The sequence below is a fragment of the Streptopelia decaocto genome (assembly GCF_964273445.1).
Source record: "Streptopelia decaocto genome assembly, chromosome: 5".
Lineage (NCBI taxonomy): Eukaryota > Metazoa > Chordata > Aves > Columbiformes > Columbidae > Streptopelia > Streptopelia decaocto.
Window position 1 is genome coordinate 21,716,448 of NC_138659.1, and position 19,040 is coordinate 21,735,487.

Sequence of the window (19,040 nt, forward strand, 5' to 3'; positions counted from 1 at the left end):
CAGTTCCTTAATAGAGGTACCCTCAAGCTACAACTCCTAGGAAAGTATTTGACCCTGCAAGGAAAGATGGAAAATCTGGAGCCAGATTAGAGAAATTTTCTGAAAAGATACCCAGATTTAGGAATGTGATTCTGAAATCAATTGTTCTAAACCCAGAAAGCAAACTGTAGCACAGAAGACTAATACATGTTACGGGAGTGTTCTACATTCATGTATGCACATAAGCCAAGGTTTTAGGAAGAGGTCATACCATTTATCAAAACAACTGATAGAGTTATAGAAAATGGTTTGCTAAAGGAAAAATTTGGCAATTTGTATCACTTAAGAACCCATAGTCATGAGTTCTGAAGAATTAAAAACACACAAGAACTGCAGACAGCATCTTCTGTACAGCTCAAACGTGTATCTTAACAATAAACGCACATGAAAGACTGCCACCAGCAGAACATTTGGTTAGATTTCAGGATGAAACAAGATTGCTCGAATGTCCCCAGATAAGTGTGTTTTTGTAGTCTGCTTTTCCAGGCTCTGGATCATTCCCATAGGCCATGTTGCTTTTAGAGTATGGCTGTACCTACTGCCCTGTTAAACAGCAAAGCAAGTTGCTTTGTTTTGGTTTGTTTTTTTCAATTCTCTATCAAGTTTTCAAAAGAACTAAAGTGTTTAAGCTGGTATTTATTCTAAACCCTTTGAAATGGGAATTTGTTGTTCACCCCAAAATATCCATTCATGTTACTAATAAACCATTGAATTTATGTAAAGTGACTTGATTGACAAGCTTTCTGTAGATCAAAAAGTCATGTGCAACCTAGGGACTTCTCTCTTTAACATATTAACAATTGATTAAAAGGAAGCATTCCAAAATATTTATTATTCTATCAAAGTCATTTAACAAGATCTCCAGTGCTAAGTTTAATATTTTAAATTCATAAGAATATTTTTTATTTCATCACACTATAGATGAAAAAAAACGCATGTCAATAATTATGTCTACTGAGTTTCCCCTTAACTCATGAAATGACTCATCTGTATCCCTAGTGCACTGAACGATGAATTGAAAGTCTTACAGTCGAGAGCAGAGCTTAACGTGAGCAATCTATCCAAACCAAAAGAACTGTGATATACCTCTTGGGCAAATCATGCAAGTCATGCTTTGCCTTTAAACTGATTTTGATTATTTGCCTATGATAAGGAAAAAACATTTGCAAACTGACCGTCATTTAATTAAGTTACTGCAGAGCTAAAATTCAGCATTTTATTTTAAAACTCCACTTAAATTCTTCCAGGAAAATGTGGTATAAATTCAAGCTGGGTTTTATTGAAGTGCCCTTCAGGAAAAGGCTGGTATTATCTGTAAAACATGTATGTGGTAGTAAAAGAAAAAGTGCTCTCATTGGAGATAATTTAGAAAAGTATTATTAAGAGTCTTCAGCCTCAAGCAGTCATTGCTTGCATCAGATTTAAGATCTGCAGAAGTCTGTTTCCTGAACAGTGTAAAATATGCAAGAAGCTGCAACAAGCTAATTATTGGTTCATTTGGTTTTATTTCTATTGACAAAGCCAATGTCTTTAAAATCACCTGTTACTGTCTATCCATTAGGCAAGTTTTTGTGTTATTACTGACTGTGCACTGCTAAAGTTGTGCATTAATATTTCTACATTCCTTGCTGCTTTGACTGCAAGAAAGCTTATGAGCTTATGAACACAGGCAGCAGGCATTTCCGTATGGCAACCATGTTTTCAAGCTAAAGAAGGTATTTTCACCTTTTTTTTCCACATTATATGCTACATTAAAGAAAAAAAAAAGGCACCTAATTTTTGCAAATAGCCCTATGGCATCTCATCTGACCTGAAATAAGACAAATATTTTCCCTGAGCAGTCGCTGAGGTGGGTTCCATCTGGAATCACCTTTCTCCTTATTTGTAACAGACCGTGTTATGTTCAGAAGAAGAAAAGAATCAAACAATAATTTGCTAGTCCATCAAAAGGAAAAAGTCAATAAAAAAGAAGTATATGTGAAATACAGTTTCTTCAACTTCCCACTTTTGACCTCTGCAATATTTTCTTCAGCATCTTCCTATTGTCTGTCTCTTTTTATAGAGATTTTAAATCATATTATTCTAGTTATCAATTTAAAACTTATTTCCAAGGCTAACAATAATGGAACTTATTGCTATTTAATTGCCTTAACACCACCAGCACTTTGACAAATTGGCTAAGATGTATCCCATTTTTTTCCAGTTTCATGTTAATAGTTTTTACTATTATAGTTTAACGTTATGGTGTTTTAAAAGTCAATGTGTAGCGGCTAATATCTGAACCTTGGGTAGGAACACACCAATGCAAGACAAAAACCCAGAACAGAATTTTTGCTTGGCTGGGACAGATGGTTGTAAAATACAGAAAAGGACTGTCCAGGTCTGATTATTTCTGCATTATGCTGCTTAAGCAGCAGAACGGCAAGTCACTGCCCTTAATAGGACAAGCACTTTGCCTGCAACTTGCAGGCAATTTTATTAGTCTTCAAACAATAAAAGGAAAGCTATGATAATTTATTAGATTTCAAATACTAACAATTTTAAAGCCCACCAGCAATCATCAACATCCCTATATTTAGAAGTGCCTGAAAACAATATGTATTCCATTGTGTTCTTTAATCATTTCTGTATGAGACATTTTGAAAGTATCAATTGATTCAAATATTGCTAGAAAACATAACACTAATATGCTTTACCCAGCTCAGGATAAAAGGTAGAAAATACAATTGCAGCTATGGTATAGCCAGACCCTTCACTGCCGAGGCACCATCTCTACTGTTCTCAAGATGGATTAAGATGAGAAAAAAGCAGCCAGATTTTTTTTTCACATGGACTTTGCTGGAAATATTAAATACTTCATAATTTTCTTCCCCAATCTACCTTTGAAAATGTAAACTCTACTTATTTACAGCATTTCCTACCTCTCTCTTGCTATCAAGATGCAGAAAAAGACAGTTTCACTCCTCTAAGCAAGAAGTCACATACAGCACACATTGCATCCCTGATACAATGCACAGCATCTGGGCAACAACCCCAGGTTCCAGTATAAGTTGGGGAACAACCTGTTAGAGAGCAGTGTAGGGGAAAGGAACCTGGGGGTCCTGGTGGACAGCAGGGTGACCATGAGCCAGCAAAGGATATTTAAATATGAACAACAATGAAACATGACAGCCAATGATAGGACAAGGAGCAGTGGGTACAAACTGGAACATAGGGGGTTCCACTTAAATGTGAGAAGAAACTTCTCCACAGTGAGGGTGACGGAACACTGGAACAGGCTGCCCAGGGGGGTTGTGGAGTCTCCTTCTCTGGAGACATTCAAAACCCACTTGGTCACCTTCCTGTGTAACCTCATCTGGGTGTTCCTGCTCTGGCAGGGGGATTGGACTGGATGATCTTTCGAAGTCCCTTCCAGTCCCTGACATTCTGTGATTCTGTGAAAATACTTTCCCATTATTAAAGAAGTTCACCTTTAGCTCCAGCAAAAGTGACAACATAATTTCAACAGTTTTCCTCTGTTGAAAACCAAAATATCAATATTCTCAGTTACTTTCCAGTGTATGAAGGACCAATATATGAATGGTTTGGATGCAAGAGAACTCTATTTCTGGATCTTGAATACTATATTATATACTATATGACTGAGGTTTGGCTTTTTTTTTTCCTTTTAAATTACAGAAAAGTGCATGCCACATAGTCTAGAACTTCTTTCATGAAACCCAGATAAGCAAGGTGTGGCTGCGCCAGAGCAGGGCACAGTGGGGCTGTCACCGCCCCCAGCTCGGTGGCGATGCTGCGCTCCATGCACCTCAGGACATGGTCAACCCTTTTAGCTGCCAGTTATGGTCTATCACAAAAATGAATTTAAACTTCTCCCCAGGCATTCAAGTTCCAACAGGCCTGGGAAGAGTTTGTAGGTGTTTTTTAAATGGTTGGTTTGGGACTGAAAACACCTTTTGGGAGCTCCAGCACAAGTTGTGTGTCCAAAGTCCTTTTTTTGCCCCTGTGCAAAGAGTTCCTTCACTTTCTGCATTACTGTTAGCCAAGCTGCAGAAACTAATTACAAGATTTAGTAAAAATCTTTTCTTAAATTTCTCTGTCGTTTGCTAATGAGTTAGCTGAATCTCCCTGTGAAATTAATATCAAATCTCGAAAGTTATGTAAATGCCATCATTAAGCAAAATTTTAGCCCTTTTTTATTAATTAGATCTAAGAGCTTATGTAAGACTTCACCAGCTTGGCCTATGAATTTTACTCTTCGCAATCATAATGCTAAGCAGTCCTTTAAAGACTCACTGACTTTGTGATTCTTAATTAGTGAATTCCCCCTAACTCAAGGTAGAAAGAAAAATGTCTGTATTGAACTTGTTGTGGACAGAAACCTTTTTCTCTGGAAATCTTTGCTTCTAAGCTAGTCATCAATGCCCACTCTTCACACATTTAATGTTTTTCACCTATGAAACAACAGCCATCTCTACAGTTTTTAATTTTGAAATTGTAAACAGAGGATTATGACTGCACACAAGGATTAAGTGCTAGAGATGGTATGAAATAGCCTTAAACCACTGAAAAGTCATTTTAAAAATATAGGTTACAGACTGCATGGTATCAGTAAACAGAAAGCTTCAGAGGGGGTATCTCCTGAGTCTTCATCATTTATGCTCCTCGGCTGTCAGCCCACTTGAACCCTGCAAAACTACAAAATTCCAGTCATCTAAGTTGGGAATGCCCTTGTTTCCATTGGTCATAAAATGCAACTACAAAAGAACCAGCGTAACGTAACATGACATCTACCCAGTTACTTTTTACAATACTTTGCATTTGGGAGCTCAGATGTCAGCCTTTTGTATGGGTAGGTCACTGATCGGTTTGATGCCAGAGCTGTTCGCTGTGCTGTGAGAGCTTTGTCCTCTTCCCCGGCCGCAGCCTGAACTATCGGCCATTCCAGTGCTCGGCTGCCAAGCAACACAAAGCCCAGCCACTTTCCACTGGCTCAACTGCTGCAACCATGTTCTATAACAACTGTAGAAGTCACTCATTATTAGTCCCAGACCACAGCTTTCTAACTCAGAGAATAAGATTTAATTCTACATCTATCTCACCGTTTACATTGGCTCACAATTTTCTTTGCCCAATTTCACAAGGACTTCCAATGTGTATCACTCGTTTCTAATGAGAAGAACATGGCCTCTCCTGAGTTACTAGCCATTGCATACATGGATTTTTCTGAGCATTACACTGATATTAAGAATATTGAAACTCTCAAAAGTGCTACACCAATCACACCTAAACAAACTGCTGGTAGAAATGGAGGAAGGATGGTCAGAATACAAATTACTGCTTTAAAAACAATGTGGATATCTGTGGTTGTCCAACACTCTTGCTGAGTCTGGGATCCTAGAAAACCATAAGCTGTCTGAACTACAGTAGCTATTTTGTTAAAAAAAAAAAAAAAAAAAAAAAAAAAAAAAAAAAAAAAAAAAGAGGGGGGGAGGGCAGATTCCACTAAGCATATTAACCAGTTCAGGATTTTAATTCTCAAGGAAGGATACCTACCATCACCAGCAAACTGTATTCCTGAGGGGACAGAATGACACACTAGCAGGACTGTCACTGTCCCATGCATAAGCACTAAATTTGTAAAAAGGTGGTTTGGATTGTCTGTCTTCTAGGTGTCTTCCTTTTGTTCTATTCAAGTGACAATTTAAGAGCAAATAGGCAGCAATCACCAATACCTCACCACTAAGTATGTCTCAGTACTTACAGCTCCATTTTTTCCTGTCTTCCCCCCTACAGGTTTCTTTTCCTTTCTCCTATTACTTCTACAATGCTACTTCAAAATTTTCATGTTCAAACAAGCTTTTATGATCTCACTTCTCACCCATATGCAGAAATCTCAATTGTCCATATCAAAACTTACAAAATTGGCACTTCGTCGTTTCAGGAAAATGGCAGCCAACATTAAAGTACGTTTTATTGAGTGGTTTGTTTACTTGTACAAGCGAGTGTTACTACATGAGAGGTAAAAGCACTGATCAGGGACACATCTGTGGTTTTTTCATACTTATATTTAGTTTTGTTCTCTGCTGTGCATTACAGAAGTGCATTTCTCACAGCAATATCTTCAGACAACAGCACCGATTCAATAAATTTCTCTTTTCGCTCACTAGGGGCCAGGAACAGAACCCTGGACCTTAAATACAACACCCAAATTTCTCACCCATGACAAGCTCCAGCTCCCATTAGCGTCACGGCCCTGGAGAGCGCACCCCCATGGCTCAGGGGGTGCGCCCCGCTCAGCACCCTAGGCAGCACACGCCGGGTCAGGAAATCTCAGTAAGAAGAAGAACCACAGGGTAAAGGGCAAGCTACATAACAATCAGCATTTGGATCCTTAAAGTGAAATATGTTCTAAAACTTTTATTTCTGCTCTGTAAAACAGAAAATTTAAAAGGCAGCTAGAAAAAGAATACGTGGTAATTTCAATGAGGTCTATGATACACCTGGTATTATTTTCTGCAAGTAATACAATTTTGATACACTTCCAAATAAATATCTTTAGTTCTTCTCAGCATTACTGAAATCAGAAACTTTCAGGATTGTGACAGCCTTACAAAATAACACGTGTTTGCTTTCTATACCCTTATTTAAACATAAAATCATTTTATTGCACCTTTGATCTCAGATCATTCTTTGTGGCATATCACAGTATCACAGTATGTTTGGGATTGGAAGGGACCTCCAAAGATCATCTAGTCCAATCCCCCTGCTGGAGCAGGAACACCTAGGTGAGGTCACACAGGAACATGTCCAGGCGGGTTTTGAATGTCTCCAGAGAAGGAGACTCCACCACTTCCCTGGGCAGCCTGTTCCAGTGCTCTGTCACCCTTACTGAGAAGAAGTTTCTTCTCAAATTTAAGTGGAACCTCTTGTGTTCCAGCTTGATCCCATTACCCCTTGTCCTATCATTGTTTGCCACCGAGAAGAGCCTGGCTCCATCCCCATGGCACTCACCCTTTATATATTTATAAACATTAATAAGGTCCCCCCTTAGTCTCCTCTCCTCCAAACTAAAGAGACCCAGCTCCCTCAGCCTTTCTTCATAAGGGAGGTGCTCCACTCCCTTAATCATCTTGGTTGCCCTACGCTGGACCCTCTCCAGCAGTTCCCTGTCCTTCTTGAACTGAGGGGCCCAGAACTGGACACAATATTCCAGATGTGGTCTCACCAGGGCGGAGTAGAGGGGAAGGAGGACCTCTCTCGATCTACTAACCACCCCCCTTCTAATACACCCCAGGATGCCATTGGCCTTCCTGGCCACAAGGGCACAGTGCTGGCTCATGGTCATCCTGTTGTCCACCAGGATCCCCAGGTCCCTTTCCCCTACACTGCTCTCTAATATGTAATCTCCCAACCTATACTGGAACCTGGGGTTGTTCCTGCCCAGGTGCAGGACTCTACACTTGCCCTTGTTAAATTTCATTAGGTTATTCCCCGCCCAACTCTCCAGCCTGTCCAGGTCCCGCTGGATGGCAGCACAGCCCTCCGGCGTGTCAGCCACTCCTCCCAGCTTGGTGTCATCAGTCCATAGACTATTTCCTCTTTAATGAAATGCAGCCATCTCTGAGGTGAAACACACCACCTATTTAATCGTATTCAAAGCTCTATATAGCATTTAGAAGAGATTATGGAATTCACTGATTTTCATGGCTCAAGCACTTCTCTAGGATTATATATGATCTAACTTCATGGTGAATTCCAGCTTTTAGACATCTTAGAAGAACCAAGTTTCTTTTTAAATTTAACCACAATGCAAGCCAGCTCACCTGCCCTCAACAGAAGAGTATGTATTTTTAGGACGGAATTAAGACAAAATTACATATGGTTAAAAACCTTAAGCATGAGGATTACTCCAGGAGGAATTATGCATAAATCCTTACATCCACTCCCTACAGTTTTCAAAAGAACATTGAGGCTGCAGTTCTGTGTGATGCTTCCAGAGCCAGGGCCAGCCAGCATTGCACCCTGCCAGCCTGGGGATGTCCATGGCAAGAGCAGGGATGCCAGGACCCTCCAGGTACATGCAGAATCCCAACCTCTGCTGAAGGGAAAAGGACTCTGCACAATCTTTAGTCGTCCTCTATGAAATAGATATCTCTTTACATTTTAGAAAAGAAGCTTTGTGAGTATGCATGGAAAACCTTCATCACTCAGAGAATTAAAGCGGATAGAACAGAAAAGAATGATTTTTCCAAACTCTTTTTCTCCCATTAGATCTATCATCATATCACACGTTTGAGGGAAAAGCTTATGAGGTTTTGCTGAGTATCTGATATAAATGTTACTGAAAATGAAAATGGCAGGAAATCAACTGAAAGGATTTTTTGTTTTCATTTCAGTTAGTCCTCCCCTGCCCATTTTTTCCCTCAGCTGCTTCAATTAAACGCAAACTTTCATAAAGCACATTGCCCAGTCTGTTTCTGGTTTCAGGCAATTCTGGTCATGAACTAAGCCCACTGTAGACACACTGCTTTGTTACGCTGTACACTTGGGAACTGCTAACAGCAGAACACTAGAGAATAGCTGGAAAAAAAAACCATGAAAATGCTCTCTAAGAACAAAATCTTCCTTCATTCAAAGGAAGCTCCCTGAATCCTAAAAGACAAGCAAGGAGACAGCTAAGACCACTTTCAAAAGAATGTCACCTCAGCAGCATTGGTACAGAAGCACATAATGGACAACAGACTTCAGAAATCCCTTGCTCAGTACTGCTGTCAGTAGAGCTGCCTGACTGAAGAATGTCACCAAGGATACACAGACGAGGACATTCTCTAGAAAGGATACACAACTCTCAAACTCCTCTTACAAAGAACTCACAAGTAACACTGCAAAGCCAGAGGGTTTTGTTGAACAGAAACATCAAGTTAGATGAGGAAGCTGATGTTTTATCAGTGTTTCTAAATTCTGAGAATTGGAATTGAACTGAAAGGGCAACGATGTACTTGCTCAGTCCACCAGGGCTCTGTGAATTTTAATTGCTATTCAAATTCTAAGAACTTTGCTTTATGCACGCATTAACCTCGTGTGAATAAATAATAATGCTCAGGAACATGACTAATGACATAAATTTCTTAAAACAATGTACTACTGAGTCACTGCTAGAACATATCTTATGAAGACAAAGAACTCTACAGAAGAACAACACTATAACAAGGGAAGCTTTGACTTTTATGCATGAACTAACTTTCTAAACCTAACCTGTCAAAGTACAAACTTCCTGAGGTTTAAGATTCCTGAGTATGCTCTGCTTCAAAGGAGGCTATTTAAGACATCTGAGCCATGAGTATGCACTCATTTTGATCTCTATCTGCATAATATGCAAGGTTGTAGGCAAAAACCTTTATAGCATTTACTCATGAACACGATTTAGAATTTTAAGAAATATTTGGGCATGAGGCTTTTTTTTTCAACATACATTAAATAAGCTGACATCAGGGTTAAATGACTGCTGCTGAACTTCACATCTCCTCTTTCTTACAATCACTTTTTCTTTTCCTCCAGTCAGGAGGTAACTGGACATTTTTCATGTATTTATGAGTGTGTGTTCACATATTGCTGACTCTTGGGACATTTGCTTTGTTGGGACTTCTAAGACTGACATTAATTACTTTTATAGTACAGAGAGCATTGCACCTCAATTGTAATAATGTAACATTGGGCTGTATTCTCATTTACATTAGACTTTATTTAACCTAAATGAAAATGTAACAGGATCTCACTCAGAAGCAAGAAGAGCCTCTAACTGCTTCTTATGCCATATGCTGAATAGGACAAGCAGGAGGCCAAGGCCGTAGGACACACCCGGAGCGTAACGCACAGACACCACTGCAAAAGCTGATTTTTGAAACCTAATACTGCTATTGACTCCTTTGGAGTCAACAAAACACCACCAAGTAGAGTCACCACTGGCTCTCAAAAGGTATCAACAGCGTTAGGAGATTTAACAAGGGTTGTTTTGTGGCTTTGATTACCATATTTTTAGTATCCAAAATGCACTGATGGAGAGTTTTTTCTATTAAGTACCTGAAAAGCAATTCTAGGTGTTGGAAGTAGATGAAGATTATATATATATATATATATATATTTTTTTTTTTTTTTTTTTAAAAAAAAAAAAAGGGTTTTCAATGGAAAATCGCGTATTTGGATTGAACACCGGCATTTCTCAAATTTGCAATCCAATAATGACTTCTAGTAAGTACGTTTTTCACACAAGACAAACTGTGGAACTCCATGACAGTGAATGTTGGGCCTCCTAAAAGTACAGATGAGTTTAAAAAGTTACTTGAGAAATTCATGGAAGGAAGCATTATAAAAGTCTGTTGAACATAAATTTACAACCTCTTGCCCAATAAGTACTGCAGTTTGCTGGAAGGTTACACCAAGGAAAGTATTACTGTATGTTTGTTCTCTTCTTATACTCTGTTCTTAAGCATTCACTGCTGGCCATTGCTAGAGAAAGGAGCTCAATGGATTAAGGAGATTGATCCAGTGCAGTGTTTTTTTACTGGAATATTTTTTTTTTGAACTGAGCAAAAAAAGTGTTTTCTTATTCAGACATCAGTGTCATCAACTAACAGTTCATATTTTGAAAGCAATCCAAGTTCTCTGGAGAAAACTGCCCTTGTGTGTTTAGTCCCACAAGTTTTGGTATCAGTTAGACGAAGTACGTGAAATAAGTCAAAACGCATGCAGACAAGTGTGTGCATTTAATATGCTACAGGTAAATAAAACTATAACGTGCTTAGTATTCAATTATTATTTTTATATTTAGCTCTTTTACTGCAATGTCTATATATACAGAAAAACTAGCAAAAAGCAGAATCTGTATATTAACAAACTCAGTCTTTCACTGTTTTCAAATGCATCACGCTTCACTGAATTGGGTTTTCTGAGTATTTGAAACATTTCGCAGCTCCCCTTACTGTGTAACTCCCAGAAAACATTTAATCTAAGAATTTCCCTCTCTATTCTAATGCTGGAAGACTCCTCTTAAGATTATATAATAGCTCTCAATGTGTTTTTCAATTCCTTTTTCAACAATTTTCCATGTGTCTTTATTAAACTGCAGAGACTTATTGAAATAATTCTGAATGAATGTTGGAAGAAAAAAGTCTAACCTGAATTTGGAATATGAGCTCCGAGAATCTGAAAAACTGTTTGCAGGGGTTTAGTAACTTTAACAAATGCATTCATGATCACGCATTCCTATAAAAATGATTCCCTTTAGTTTCACTACAGATTTCCTTCATACAAACCACCAAAATTCCTTAAGAAAAATATAGTCTTTTGGAACCAAATTCAGAAACAAAGTCCGTAACTGCCTCTGGAATATATACAGTAGTCTACCTCTCTGCAAACTTTTAAACAAGTTCTCTCTAAAATAACTGCTGTTAGAAATACTTGCTCAGCATTTCTTTTAAAAATAATTCTGAAAAAGGTAAAACTACCCCAACGGCACAATGATTTCTACACTTCCCCCCCCCCCCACATTTGCTAAATTTATGAAAAAGATAAATTGCTACTGAACTTACAGGACTAGAGAACAGTAGACTTAACAGCAGATTAGAACCAAAAGAAGCCTCAAAATGCTACATGAGCACCCCACAAGCTGTCTTCTCTTTCCACCCAAATGGCAATGAAGAAATACCAAGTCTGCCAGCCCTGGATGTAATGCAGCAATTCTCACTATAAAAACTTATAAACTAACAAGAACACTGAGAAATGTGAATCTTTACTGCTTCAGTGTTCTTTTATGAACAATAACTATCTTAACAACAAGCTGTGCAAATTATAGTCACTGATGTTTGTAATTTATGTGAGATAAACAGATCAAGGAAGGTTCAGAAAGGTTTCTGGTGTTTTCCTGGGCAGGCTCCCCTTTCCCCATCCACTGGCACAAGTGTACAATCATATTTAGAAGGAAACATGAGCATATTTCTACCAAAGCAGTGATGGGAACTGGGGATTATTTGTGTTTGGGTTTGTGATTGGGCTTCTGCATTTCAGGCAGAACACATACCACTCCACAAGGACTGAACTAATTAAATGCTAATTGACTCTGTAGCACCTATAAAGAGGTAACTCACCCATGCCATCTCCTACTGGAAACTGCAGGGATGATCAGCATAGAAAGGGCTGCTTATTTAGTGGTCAGAGTAAGACAGTCTTAAGTATTTGTTTGTAAGAGCAGAAAAACAGAGGGCAAATAAGGATATGAGTGTTTTAAATGGGTGATTAAATGTGGGTAGCTTGATCTCCTCTCCTGCTGTGGATGCTGCGTGCTGCAGTCACGCCTCTCCCTGCCAGCCGGCACCGGGATGAGCATCCGTCACCATGAAACCTCATTAGCTCCACAGCAATGAGTCCTCCACTGCTGAAGCTTGGTGCTGTTCTTAGTACCATGGCAATGATCTCGAACTGGATGTCCCAAACTCTCCCATCTCTAGTAGGACTAAATACCACCAGAATAATCACTTCAGATACTCTAGTAAGTAGCTCTGCTGTGTTGCAAGCCATGTTAATGCTGAAGTAGTATTTAAGTGCCAGCAAAAGCTGTACTTTGTTGCCTCTTTGTAAATCTCTTTTTAAGCTACTAATCTTCCTGTCATCTTTTAATGCATGCTTCTCTTTGGGCATCTTAAAACTGCACATTGGTGAGCATGTTGTGGTCTTACTAAGAAAGGAAAGATTTTTAAATAGTCTCCTTAAATATTTAAGAACAAACACCATCTTGAGTGTGAAATGCTAAAAATAGTACGGCAGTGTAATTTCATTTGTCTAGACTTTTTTCCTATGCTTACTGCTCCAGAAAAATCCATTGCATTATTAAGAAAAAGAATATCTAGCAGTAAGTTTCTTTTTGGCTGAATAATGTTACATGTTAGTTATTCACTACAATATGCAAGTAGTCTGATTCTTTCCTATTTTCCTTTATCAGAGTACAGTTAAGCAAATAAATAGCTGTTAGAAACAAAATAAAATTGCTTCTAGGAGGCTGGGCTCCAGAATTTAAGAAAGGCTGATATGGGAATATTACAAATGACAAAAATATCACTTTGTATGGTTGATACTCATATACAGCAGCCTCTGTTAATGAAGACCTACAGAGAAGCTGTGATTAAGTACTCATGAGAAACCTAAATATTAAAGTAATACCTAATTGGACAAGAGGGAACACTATACTGATATACATAAACTAGAACACTGTTTTCCTAAATGTTTAGTAAAACACTCTCTGTATCTTTAACTGCAATCAGTTGTTTACATAATAGTATGTTATGTAAAATCTACATTTAACTACTTGTGCAGTAGTTCACTATGCTCAGAACTGAGCATTTTAGTTGTAACTAAAAATGATACATTTAATCAACATTTAATTAACTGAACATATGCATGCAGGAAATCCATTACTGCAGAAAATGACTGCACTTATACTTTAAATATTACTACTTTAAAATTAAATATATGATGCTGTAAGAAAGAATTGTGTTATGTTTTAGAGCAGTAAGAAGGTAAGACAAGGAAATGCTCTGTTTTATTTTCCTTAGATGTAACGTGCTCATTCTACTATAGTATGTATTACTAGTTCTTGTGGCAATGTATTATAAGCAATAAAGCTCCCTATCACATTTAAATCCAAGTTTAAAGTTGTAACTGAGTAACTAAGAGTCACACACACATATATATTTATTTATACACACACAGACACATATATGTGTTTATATATAGTACCATGCTCAGATTCCCAGTAGTGTAAACTCTCATGCTTCCCTTGGCTACAGCAGAGTCTTGCTGATATAAATGCCTCCTAAAGATTATTGAAATAGTGCTCTTGGCACTCACTGAGTTGGAAACATATTTTGTGTTTCAAGAGGGGTGGCAGACTGGAAAGCTGGGGAACCAATCATAAAAACCTGATTATCTGAGCTTGGCAACATCTGCCAAGTAAAAAACAAAACAAAACAAAAAAACACACACAAAATGAAACAAACAAAAAAAACCCCACACTTGAATCATGTGGGGTTCTTTCAGCATTAAACCAAGCACCCTAAATCTGCTACCTTCTTCTAAACTTCATATGTTGGCTGAGAGATTTTATGCCGCAGGTACTCAGCAATACTGAGGTCATCACTGTATTTAACCACCATCCAGAGTTACCCACTGGGAGTTTGTCCAGCAAACAGTGCAGCACGTGCACTTCGCCGGTTCTTTCCTAGCACATACGCAGCTCATGAATTGTGTGTATTGTACCAGGAAAAAAGAACAAAAACTCCCAATTTCCTCCCTTAAGCTGGAAGAATTGTACAAGGATGTGGACTTGGGGAAAGGGTCTCCTCTTTTAAGTTCTGTTCCAGTCCCAGGATCAAAATTGCAAGACAAACTGAAAAATACTGTTTAGATTTAAGCAACCATATTGAGCATATGTACTGCTATTTGCCCTGTCATGAGTAGCAATGGAGGCAGCTGTAACAGTTTTATCAGAATATATAAAAGTGCAAGTGAAAAAATAAATCTTTTGGAGGTAAGTGAAGTAAGTGTGCAGCACAGCACCCTGCCAAGGCAATGATTAATACTGCTCTTTGTACAGACACCTCTGTTTTCCCCAGATTTTCAAGCACTAGCATAATTTATTATCATTGCTGTTGTCTACTTGTTATTTCTTTTTCCTGTGTGTTTACTAAGGCCTGTCAGCAGTAAGCCTGCATTTGAAGAGTAGATTCAGTGGTTTCTGTAAGGTTTTGATGTCTTGTAGCTCTTTCCCTGCACAGCAGTTTCTGCTTGACGTGGGGATTAAATGTCAAACTAAAAAAAATAATGGGGAAAAGAAAAACTGAAAAGTGTACCTGCACACATGTGCTTGTTTTTCTTTGTGATCACTCATATTACCCATCCTAATTAATGAAGGAACTCTGATGGCCCAAATACAGGGAACCTCAGAATGCCACAATGAACTGCAGCCTAAATAGTAGGAGCACCATGCAAGTGCTTACCTCTGTATGGCCAGCCAACAACCACGCACTCGTATTGGGCCTGACAGCCTCTCACTGGGAGAAATATTTTCCCAAATAGCAGTTACTTTTAAAAATCAAGCTGTATGTTAGACACCATAAGTAAATATCTGCTGAGTTAATCAATAAAGTTGTGGGTTTGTTTTTCCTTAGCTAAAGCTGAGAGACACACTCATGACATCACTAGAATACATAAGTACCTCTGATAGCACAGCCTGGGTTACAAAGGGTTTACTACAGACTCTGTGTGATCCTCCTACCTCATACATGCTCCACTGTAGAAAACTTACTTGAACGAAGTAAACCCAGTTGCTAACCAATCTAAATGTACTCATATTAAGTATTACTGTTCTAAAGGAATTACAGTCCCAAGCTCTAGGCTCCTGCACTCTGTTTCCTTGCTCTTGCATGACAACACTGGGCATAAATTCTACAGAGAATCATGGACTCTACTGGAGTGAACAGAGCTTATACTTTGCAAGGGTTACCAGCCTTGATAGGCTGCACTTTTTCAAGCTTGCAATCTTAGTTGCTGCTCAAAAGCAATTTAAATTGTCTCCGCAGATGTGATTTGGGTTAGTTTTTATTGTTCTCCATGTCTTAAATTAGATTCCCTTTGCCCTAGATTAAGGCAAAGAGAACACCATAGAGGCAGTGTAATTTAGCACTGAGCTCTGGATATGCCTTTCCAGCAAAACCTAAGGCAAGTTCAGCTGTCCCCTTTTTACAGTCATCTACATTATGACACTCTGGTTTTCATTGCAAACCAGGAGAACAATACAATTTTGAGTTTTCCATTAACTCTGCAGTAGAAGAGGTCACTGCTAGCTTCAATGACTTCTTCAGAAGAATTATTATTGTGAGAAGTCTGTGCTCTTTTCTAACCTCAGTCTGCAGAGATATTGCACCTCTTCTGAGGTGAGGAGCTCCGCAGTTTGCTCTGCACTAAGCCACCACTAAAGCATCAATATCAAAGCCTGCCAGTTTAAAGAATTACTCTCCATGCTGACACTGAGTACATTTTTATAATATAATTAGTAACTGATTCCAACTGTGTCCAGACCAAAATTATTTCAATGGCATCCATTAGCATCTGTACTATGAAATTCAGTAGTCACTACTATATTATTAGAAAAGAATAATGTGTAATATTAACTTTAAATTAGAGATTTAAAAGAAAATAAAATAATTACTTCTTGTGCCCATTAGTTTTAATTCCATCACCTGAATCTTTTCAATCATATAATTATAATATTTTCTCTCATTCTTCTGCTGTGTATTTCTATACGTTCATAGTTGGACTTGATGATCCTGAGGGTCTCTTCCAACCAAAGCGATTCTATGATACATGCCATTAAATAGATAGGTACCTACTCTCAGAAGGTATCACACAAACTTTAAATGCAGCAGAGTGTTAGCCTGCTCTGCAAGCTAAGTAACAGATTAGGAATTTCCAGAATTATTCTGTCCCAGTGAAGGACATGCAATATCTTAATTGCTCTGTGCCACACTTGCCATGAGCCCCAGTCACCTAAGCTAAGCAGAGCCCTGTGAGTACCAGCCTGCAGCGGGGCTCTGCCCTGTGCTGCGTGTGCAGGAGAAGCCAATGCAGAACAGTTTTCTGCGTGCTGCGTCTCTGAGAGCAAACCTGCAAACCCACATCCCCAACCACTTCGGAACCAATTCCCAACGTGTGAGTCACATACACTGTGCTGTCTCTTTGGGGTTTTACATTTGTTCTTTTCTGCCTTTGTTGTTTCCATTAGTCTAAAGTAAAAGTCATTCAGGCTGAAAGGACGTGTTTGTTCTCTGCTGATGAAAAACTATACAAAGGTGTGAGAGATGACAAAACTGTGTGAAACGACCAACCTGATTAGTTAAGAGAATAATAAATGTTGACTAGGAGGAACCTCATTGCAAAGGCATACTGCAAAAATAAACAAAAATATTCTGAGGTCGTTGTTTTTCAAAAAACAAGAAAATCGGTTCAGCTCCCTTTATTTTTACTATTCTGTTGTTGCAGACTCAGATTAGCCCCAAGGAAGGGTGGCAAGTTTACAGTTCAGCCCAGGATCCTGATGGCCGTTGTATTTGCACTGTTGTTGCACCCGAACAAAACCTATGTTCAAGAGATGCCAAAAGCAGGCAACTCAGACAACTGCTAGAGAAGGTAAGTTTTCCCAACAAATTCCTCCTTTTAATCACTAAACTTCCCATGGAAATCCACTCTTTTGCCTCTAAACGTAATACATAATGGAGTACTGAAGAGTTATCTAGTAAATATATTTCTTCAGGGTATATCCCCTACTGTGTTCTCACCACTGATCATTATTTGTCTATTTTCCTTACATCACACCTTTCCTACCCCGAGCCACTTACCTAGCAAACTCAAGTTGCATCTTCCTTCTTGTTCCCTCCTCCAAAAATTATTATTTACACACAGACAGGACTGATTTTTCTGTGTAAAAACAGTTACAAATCCCATCTCAAACTACTCGTTGCTGTGGGATTTTAAACTACAGCTTCTGCTTCAATCATATGAGACTCTTGAAGGTCATTCCTTGTATCTTACTAACAAATAACAAGATACAGACATGATAGCACCTGCAAAGCTGACTGTACAGAACAGCAATGGTTCTAATTTTCTTTCATTTGTTCTTTCCTCTAATAATACTATTTCTTTATTCTCTAGTGGTGCAAATTTTGCCTGAACATCACAATTTGTACTTTCATCATTATCCACTATTCCATGTATAGTAAAACCTGGCAAGCATTACTTTGCATCAACATCTAAAAAATGCTGCAACCAAGAAATCACAAACTATTGTTCTGCATTCCCTGCACAAGTCACCAAGGTTATAGTTATTGTACCACAGCCAGTGGTACAGAACCTCAGACCTGAGCGTTTGAGAAGCAGCAGAAAACAGCATAAAATACAGACTGAAAATTACATTTTTAGCATACAATTTTCAGCATTTTTCTAGCTATAGAAAAATCACTCCGGTACTAACATAGCACCAGGTCCCTGCAGATTTGCCCTCCCTAAACCTCCATGAACTTCAGCAGGGCCTTAGTTTCAGGTTGTGACAGGGCCCATAGCACGAGATGCAGGGAGAGGACATTGGTGACCCAGCACACAGAGAAGGAGCGACCTCCACTCAACGCTGTTTACTTACCAGATGAAGAGTCTTTGCTCTAGCAGATTTCCCAAATGCTAAAATAATAATGAAAAAAACCAAAACCCAACCCAACCAACCAACCAACACAACCCCACACCACCACCAAATAAACCACCTTACTTTCTTTTGGGGTGGGGACTTGGGGGTGTTAAGATCTCAACATAGTTTTTGAGCTACCACAGAAAAGAACCTAAAACATGTTGTTATGAATAGAACTGTGGTAACAATGTGTATGTTACGTCATATTATAATTTCACTAAGTCCACGCAGAGTCATTTAATTAGAGTCTCTATGTGAATGCTGCTTCTGCCAAATGGAACACTCTTCCAAAACCCGAAGGACTTTATTTTCCTGCTTTCAACAATTAGAAAGCAAATAAAAGAGAAACATTAACTTTTTTCATTAAAAATACTTTCCATGAAGCACTAATGGTAACTGCACAATGACTAATGTATACTATTTTTAAGAGTACTTTAAGAGGATTTCCTGAATCCACACGTTCTGTAAGCCACAATGTATTGGTTTCAAACATGAATATCATGTAAAATATTGCATACTCTTGCAAACAATAGGAATGCTGCTGGGTTTGTCTTTTATTAGGAAGGTAGGTTTGTTTGGTTTTTTTTCCCTTTAACCAAAACATCAATATGGTACAATCTACTTTTTCATGTTTTGGGAAAGCAAAACACCTATTGAAATGGAATAACTGCACTTGCAAAATGTGTCATTTTTATGACTGTCAAAAGCATTGCTT

General features: G+C 38.5%; 1 protein-coding gene across 2 annotated transcripts in view; it reads left to right on the forward strand.

The window, feature by feature from the left end:
• OLFM3 (olfactomedin 3) overlaps positions 1-19,040 on the forward strand; it is a 61,070-nt gene that overhangs the window by 26,952 nt on the left and 15,078 nt on the right. The window contains exons 1-2 of one of the 2 annotated variants that reach the window (XM_082052465.1): positions 12,435-12,586; positions 17,131-17,277. In XM_082052465.1, the coding sequence (XP_081908591.1) occupies positions 12,458-12,586; positions 17,131-17,277 (276 nt within the window). In that variant the 5' untranslated portion in view covers positions 12,435-12,457. Of the gene's footprint in view, positions 1-12,434; positions 12,587-17,130; positions 17,278-19,040 lie in introns of those variants that run through there. The other variant, XM_082052466.1, reaches the window with a different exon arrangement.